Raw genomic sequence first — 8,617 nt, 5'->3', positions numbered from 1 at the left:
AATCTACTACATTAATCATATAAGGTTAGGTTTTGGGATTTAACTCTTGTGGTAACGGTAGTACTACCTTAAATAATTTGGACAAAATAAAAAAAATTATTGTGTGGTTTTATGAAACCACGATGCAAGTGAAACTTTTTTTGGATTGTTGACATTCAACTAAAAATTTTCAGAAAATTAATCAATTTAGGTTATTAAAATTGCGTTTTTAATCCTAACTTAATAATTGGTAAATGAAAAGGATCAGCCCAGGGGATGTTGCCACAATTGTGCTTCTAGTCATTAACGGATCTTAATGAAATTTAGTACAAATGTTTCTCAGACGATTATCTCAAATAAGTTCAAAGATGAGCTAAGTAGGTCAATAAGTTTAGAAATAATAGCTATTTGAATTTTTCTGAAGAAAGTGAAGATTGCATTTTCTGTCTTGTTATTTTTAAAGAACATTTAATTAAAATACGATAGCTTATTATTGAAGTGATACTTCTTTTGGCGCGTTTGGATGAGAGTGAAATTTTTGAGCTGCGTGCGCATGATGTCCTAAAAAACCAATATGATGAAGTTAGCCATCAAATATAATTAAAAAAATAGATTTCTTTTACTGCAGTAAAAGTCATGATTAAGTTAGCTCATATATAGGGTAGTCGCAAAGTATCCTTTACAATTTCTTATACTCTATTACAAAATAATGACTCAAAAACATAAAATATCTCAGTTTTCGTAACTCTTATCGAGTATTTTTTGATGAAACAATCAAATTTTTACAAAATATCGATAATCGTAAGAAAAATTATACGATCAAACGAACTTACCTGTACGTGAAGTTCGATCGTTATTATACGACAGTCTCGCCCGAAATGGTTACATGTATACAAACTGTAGTATCACCTCTTCTAGCTACTTGTAACCACGTATTTTAGAGTTTAAGATTTGAATTGCCGGGCTGCCGGCTCCTGTAGAGGTGGCGGCGCCCTGCGGTCACTTTCGTCATATCGTTGAAAGCAGAAAAAAAGAGAATTTTTGATGATAAAAGGGAGAGGATATTTTGGAAATATCCTGGGGATTGTTATTGAATGGGTGGGAGTGTAACCATTTCGGGCGAGACTGTCGTATAATAACGATCGAACTTCACGTACAGGTAAGTTCGTTTGATCGTATAATTATACTTCCAGTCTCGCCCTCATGGTTACATGTATACAAACTGTAGATGTTTAGAGACTGAGAAAATTCCTTTTTTTTTTTTTTTTTTTTTTTTTTACTGGTTTAGTTTTTTACAACTAATATTAATAGCATTACTTTTTGGAAGATTTTAACAATACAACTTGGGCAAAATTATTATTATTTTGACTGCTAATTGGTCTATTATAGAACTTGGCGAATACTAGAGATTTTTCCGACCATCCGGCTGTTTTTCGTATAAGATCTAGGCTTACTCCTGCTTCCGCCGCCTTAGATGTCGATGCATGTCGTGTACTATGGGCCGTGAATTTTTCGTCCACTCCACAGTCTACGAGGAAGATTTTTATCCATCGGCTGAGCGTTTGGGACGAGACGGCTGTATGCGGGTTGCGAATTGATATAAATAATCGCTTTTCACTACGCCGTAGTGACTTTGTCCTCTTTATATAACTGAGAAGAGTATTTGCTACGCAGAGTTCCGGTTTGTCAGTGAAAACAGGAAGGATTAGCAAAGGTTGTGAGGCTCCAGGTCTTGAGGTTTTAATAATGTCCGGAATCTTAATCTGTATGCTGCTTTTATACTGAGCAATATTATCTATTGAGATGAGCGACAGAGTTTGTACTCTGTGAGCAGTTCCCAACGCTAATAAGATTATTAACTTATTTGTTAATTGTTGTAAAGTCAGCTTTTCCAACGGATATAAATCAGCTGCCTTGGTTATCACCGGTTCTGTGTCCCAAGTCGAGTCATATTTAGGTTTTATGGGTCTCAGTTTAAAGATTCCTTTAAAGAATCGAGAGATAATCGGGTTATTAGTAATGTCTTGCGTTGATATTAGAGAAATAGCTGATCTTGCTGTGTTAAGGGTCCCATATGCTGCGCCGTCTCGAAATTTTTCTGATAAAAATTCTAGCACCGAATTTGCTTCAATGCAGAACGGATCATGTCCTTTTTTCTTCGAGAATGTCCACCAGTCTTTTAAAGCACTGTTATATTGCTTTATTGTCGATTCTGCCAGAGATGCAGATAAAATTTCTATTGATGCTTCTGGTAAATTTTTTCTCGTGAACGCTTCCCTGATAACTTGACGGCCGCCAGGGTAAGTGTCGCTGCCATCGGATGGTGCTGCTGGTTGCTAATAGGAGAAATTAAAAGACTGTCATTAGGTTTGAAAATAATCATTTCAGTAATCATAAGATTTTTTAGCAGTGGAAACCACGGCTGGGTTGACCAAAGGGGTATTACGATAACACCACAAGCCCTATCATTGATAATTTTTTGCAAGACCCTAGCTATTAAAGCAAATGGTGGAAAGGCATAAAACTTATGCTCTTTCCAACTAATTGTAAAAGCATCTATGGCCATAGCCTCTGGATCACGTTCCCAAGCACAATATTTTTTACATTTGGAGTTATTTCGTGAAGCAAATAAGTCAATTGATGGTACTCCGAATCGTTTCGTAATACGTTTAAACGCGTAATCTGCCAAACTCCATTCCGTATCTATGTTTTTGACGCGAGAGAGGCTATCTGCTTCTTTATTTTCTCTTGATGGGATATATGATGCGTAGAGCCAAATGTTCCGTTTCTCGCACCAATCCCAAATTTCTTTAGCAAGTAAGTGTAAATGTAAGTATTGGGACCCACCCATTTTATTTATGTATGCTTTAGCTGTAGAGTTATCGACCCTGATTAGGATTTCACAATCGCGAAGATCATCTGCGAAACATTTTAATGCTAGAAATGCTGCACGAAGTTCTAAATCATTAATATGTAAGTTCTTTTCTTCCGGCTTCCACCAACCTCGCGCCTGTTGACCATCACAAAATGCGCCCCACCCTCGTTAGTGAAGCGTCTGAAAAAATTTCTTTCTGATAATCAGCTGTTCTAATTTTTCGAAAAGATATTGGTATTTTTTCTTTCCACCATCTCAGATCATCGTGAATATATTTTGGCAATATCATAGTTTTTTCATGATTATCATTGTTGGCTATAAGAGCCTCTGTTTTAGCTTTTTCAAGCAACTTACAGTGTAACGTACCGTACTCTACGGCTGGACAAGCAGCTGTTAACGTTCCAATTACTTGTGCCAAAAAATCTTATTTTACATTCTTGTTTTTCCAATAGTGTGTTTATATGGCCCAGAATTATTTCCCGCTTTTTATCGGTAAGTTTTAAGCAAAACTTTTCTGAATCGATAACTAACCCCAAATATTTGCATCGTCTGCTAGGTTTTAAGTTACTTTTTTCCTCATTTATAATAAACCCCAAGGAAACTAAAAATTCTTTTGTTGTTATTAAGTTTTTAGAACAAGACTCGATATCCAGTCCCATGCAAAGGAAATCATTCAGGTATACATTTGATAAGAACCCATTCTCACGCAGAGAATTGACGACTGGTTTTAGTATCTTTGTAAATACAAATGGAGCAGAGCAAAGGCCGAATGGTACGCAAGTAAACTCATATATTTTCCCCTGGAAGGTGAATCTAAGATACTTTCTATCCGATTTATTTATTGCAATTAAAAAATAAGCATCTTGGAGATCTATAGTACCCATGAATATTCCTGGAAAAATAAGTCGACAAACCGTTCTCATGTCTTCCATTTTAAAATGAGACAGACATATAAATTCATTAAGATCCTTAAGGTTTATGATAAACCTTGTGATGCCTTTTCCGGCACTGGCGTCGACAGGGCCGGATCAGGTCACCCAAACAAATTGGCTTACCTGGTTCGTAGATTTGGTTGGGCGCCAGGAACTCAATGTTCCACGGGTCGATCTCGCGGTGGATCTTCGTGGGCGGCGGGTCGGTGTTGAAGAGATTCAAAAATCGAATCACGGCAATCGACGAACAAAGAAATCGAAATGGGACGATAGGATCGGTTAATCAGAGCAACAACAATTAAAAAAAATAATTGAGGCGTGCAATTCTAATCCAACAACGGTTTATTCAACAACAAATATATACTGTCGGCAATGTCGCATTAATAACAAAAATTATTTAACGCAAAAATAATTCTAACGCAAGACTAGTGCTAACGCAATGATTCGACATTTCAAAATAAACCAAATTCTAGAAAGAAATTCGAGTAACCAAAAATAAAAATTACAAAGCCCTTTCTTTCAAACAAAATAAATAAAATGTCGGTTCGCCAAAATGCTTCAACAATTTCCGAAACGAATAAATAATTCAACTCGCAAAATTTATTCAAAATTTCAACACAAATAATTAATTCAGTTCGCAAAATTTATTCGAATTGTCAAAACAAATAATTAATTCAATTCGCAAAATTTATTCAAAATTTCAAAACAAATAATTAATTCAATTCGCAAAATTTATTCAAAATTTCAAAACAAATAATTACTTCATCTCGCAAAATTTATTCAAATTGTCAAAACAAATAATTAATTCAATTCGCAAAATTTATTCAAATTGTCAAAACAAATAATTAATTCAATTTGCACCATTTATTCAAAATTTCAAAACAAATAATTAATTCAATTCGCAAAATTTATTCAAAATTTCAAAACAAATAATTAAGTCAATTCGCAAAATTTATTCGAATTGTCAAACCAAATAATTAATTCAATTCGCGCAATCTATTTACGAATTTTAAAGAAAAAAAACGTTAATTCCGATCGCAAAATTTTTAATCAGGTTTCCAATCGTAAGATCTAGTAACAAATCAAAACAAAAAAAAATTCACTATCGAAAATTAAATACAAAAAAAAATTAATCTACGCAAAGTATTCGACTTATTTCACTTGTCCTTCAAATAATTTTTAGTAATCCGATTTGTCGGGTAATTGAAGCTCGAGGTAAGTAACAGGCCAAAAAAAAAATTAATCTCGGCAAAAATGTCACACACACAAATACACACGACTCAGCGGTACCGTACCTCAGAGTGTCGTCAAAGCTCAAAATCTCGAATGGAATTTATTTAATTCCGTGCAACTTGAATTATATCAAAAATTTCCGAAAGGAAATTATTGTCCACGGATTAGACCGTGACAATTACGACGAAATTCGCGGTGATGACACCCTGGGGCTAAAATTTAGCGATCAGACTCACCCCGTAGCTTCCGTAAACGTTCCAGGCGATGTTGGCTAGGTGATCGAAGTTGGCGGCAAAGCAAAACTGACGGAAAAAAGCGTTGATGTCTCGGCGATGGCGTATTTGGGATCGTAGTGTCCAAAAAAAAAACAACAAAAGCTCAGCGAACTTATTCGTATTCAACTCACGACAAAATAAAAAAAAATCCAAAATCAAACGGCAACAGAAAGAAATAACAATCAAAATAATAACTGCTCGATGTCACAGTCACGGCGTCCAGATCAGAAGGGGCCTACAATGGCTGCTTCCTCGACAACATGTGTTCTCACTTCTGCACACTCAAAAATCTGCGCGGCACGCAGCTCACGGCATTTTCCAGCCGGTCGTAGTCAATCGTGGTTGCGTTCCTTCCCCTGGGCGATCGATGATTGGTCGATTCACTTTTTAGTTCTTTTTCACGAGTTCAGGTGGAGCCTCAACTACTTGTGTTTTATTGCTCTCCATCGTCATTGGTCCGTTCAAATGTTCTCGTCGTTCCATCCTCGTGGCCAGATGTCGCGTTGGTCGTCGATTGCCCGTAGAAATTCGCGGCTCGTCTGATCGCTATAGCCTAGTCTCACTCACTCATGCATTCTACAATAGTTCCCACGCATTCCTGTACTCTTTTCAAATTCGGCGCGTTTTCATGAATTATTTTTACCTCGAGCTTGTCATTCTGATCGGGAGGCCGCTTGGGGCGACACAGGCGCGTCGAATCTCTGCTTTTCCTCAGCTTAGCCAACCTAATAATTTTAAAAACTCGGAATTTCAAATTTTAGAAAATTTTCTCATGTCACAACCTATTAGATCCATCAGACTTAGGGACCAGAAAAAAGGAAGACATGAATTGATCATCAACCGGCTTGACTTCTTGGACTGCTCCTAATTCTAACAGTCTCTGAATTTCTACTTCTATCGCAGAAATCTCAGAACTCGTCCAATTGCGCTCGGGAGGTGGCCTTGATTGGTATGGCTTCGATGTAAAGGGTATTTTATACCCCTTAATACATTGCAATATGAAAGGATCTGATGTTATTGTAGCCCACTTACTAAAAAATAATTTGAGCCTGCCTGCAGTTTTTACCTGGGATTCATTAGTTAGTATCGACTCCGACTCTTGTTGCTCTGATTCCGGTGTTGACCTTGATGGCTCTTCGTCTGGCTCTGGAACTTCGAGTTGTACTGTGGCTTGACGAATTTCATTCTTGTGCCCGTCTGAGCTGAGTGTTTTGGCACAGACGGGCTCTTGGCATTTAAATGACTCGTCCCTGGTTTCTTTGAAGGTAATTGGGACTTGATGTCAGTGCTTATTTTATCAATCACTTTAGATTCTTTAATCTTTTCCCCTAATTTTTCGCCAAATAAAAATTCTCCTGTTTCAGTTTTGTCTAGGAGTGAAGCAGTTTGTTTATTCAGACTAGGAAGAATACAGGCTTTTCTAGCCACCGTCTGGCCCCGAAACAGTTCAGTTAAGATTCGTTATGATTCCCATAAGTTTTCCAGCATCTTTTTTACATCAATTTCTTCTCTTTTCTTCGTGAGAAAAGGATCGATGACTAAACTTAGTGCTGATAATGCTGACCCAGCAAGGTTCTGGGTATTTGAGAAATATTTATCTCTCTTTAAAGAACCTTCATTGAGGGACGCCGCTATTTCGGGATTCAATTTTGGAGCCTCCAGGGAACATTCACCCTTTCTAGGGTATTTTTTGAGTAAAAGTTCTTTTGCTTCTTTTGTCTGTCCAGTTTTAACCAGATTTTCCAGCGATCGGAGATGTGGTTGGATAACTTTAAACCCTCCGGTTCTGTTGAAGGTGTTTCACCAATGATTTTTAAGATCTCTGGATCTAAATCACTAGATTTTTCGCTAGCATTCACTGGCTGCGTGTCTTTTTGTTCCTGGGTTACCTCCTTTTCCGTGCCAATATCTATAACCGGAATCTGCTTCTCCGTTTGAGGCTGCACAGCGTTGTTTCCAGGTTCTGTAAATAAGGAGGAAAAAATCGTTTATATTTCGTCTTCGGTTATGTCTCACCTCACGTGTGAGTTCAACCGTAATGTCTTCGACCTTGTCTTATCTCTCGTATAAGCTCAGCCGTGTAAGTTTCCGTACTTATGTTATGTCTCGCATAACCTTGACGGTACATTTTTTTTTTTTTTTTTTTTTTTTTAAACAGTTTTGGTACTTGCCTTTATTTTTTGTGAGATTTAAAGGGAGAACCTCAGTGACATTGTTTGTTTTTTCTCGATCAGTAGAATTTTTATTCCCCGCCGAGGACTGCTCGCCATCTTTATTCTCCTTGTCAGGGCTTGAGCGTTGTGCACGCGTTTGCCTGTCTAATTTCTTTTCCATCTCTCGCATTCGTTTTTTCAGATGTTCATAATCTCGATCACGATCGCGATCGGACGACTTTCTTTTATGTCCACCCATCCTGAAAAGCTTAAAAAACTTGCAACTAATTAAAAATACAGAAAAATAATAGAAGTTAAAACTCTGACGTGTTTACTTTTTCGCACGAAAAAATGTTATGACGAAAGTGACCGCAGGGCGCCGCCACCTCTACAGGAGCCGGCAGCCCGGCAATTCAAATCTTAAACTCTAAAATACGTGGTTACAAGTAGCTAGAAGAGATGATACTACAGTTTGTATACATGTAACCATGAGGGCGAGACTGGAAGTATAATCGATATTTTTATACCTAATTAAAAAAAAATAACTCGGAACTGTACTTTAGCTGAGTAATGACTTGAAAAAATTAATCATTCCCTGAAAAATTAATAAGTGCTTTGTTTGCACTTGACTATTAGGTAATGTGAAATATTAAAAATCATGTTTCAATAATTTTTTAATTGTAATAGAACTGTTTATTTTATAATTTGCCATTTTTTTATTCTCAAAATGAAATTAAATTTTTTTTTTTACAATTGGGAAATTTTTGCCTGTGATTTTTAACTACTTGCAATAAATTTTGCAAATGTTCTTTATTTTTGGTCAAACATTTATTATACTCGTCTATTAATGCAACTACCCTTTCTGCTACACCACTGACAACGCTGAGACGTTTCAATGACAGATTCTCTTGATAGCTCTTATCCTGTGTCCAAAATTCAACATTTTTGTTCATGAAATCAGTTGGCAAATCAATAGCAGAAATAGAAGTTGCATTAATAGAAGAGTATATCAAATGTCTGACCAAACATGAAGAACAGTTGCAAAATTTATTGCAAGTAGTTAAAAATCACAGGCAAAAATTTCCCAACTGTAACAAAAAAAGTTAAGTTTCATTTTGAGAATAAAAAAATGGCAAATTATAAAATAAAGAGTTTTATTACAATTGAAAA

The 8,617-nt window shown here is 36.4% G+C and overlaps 1 protein-coding gene across 1 annotated transcript; it reads right to left on the bottom strand.

Annotated features, from left to right (window-relative positions):
* Positions 1-1,292: 1,292 nt before the first annotated feature.
* On the bottom strand, positions 1,293-7,706 carry LOC123274057. Its single transcript, XM_044741556.1, has 4 exons — positions 7,466-7,706; positions 7,072-7,257; positions 6,361-6,569; positions 1,293-2,315 (listed from the first exon to the last, which is right to left on the bottom strand). Exons 1-4 carry the CDS (start codon positions 7,704-7,706, stop codon positions 1,293-1,295), a joined length of 1,659 nt encoding a protein of 552 aa, XP_044597491.1.
* Positions 7,707-8,617: the final 911 nt, after the last annotated feature.

Source organism: Cotesia glomerata, unplaced genomic scaffold (assembly GCF_020080835.1).
Source record: "Cotesia glomerata isolate CgM1 unplaced genomic scaffold, MPM_Cglom_v2.3 scaffold_20, whole genome shotgun sequence".
Lineage (NCBI taxonomy): Eukaryota > Metazoa > Arthropoda > Insecta > Hymenoptera > Braconidae > Cotesia > Cotesia glomerata.
This window is presented reverse-complemented; position numbering and strand designations above follow the sequence as displayed.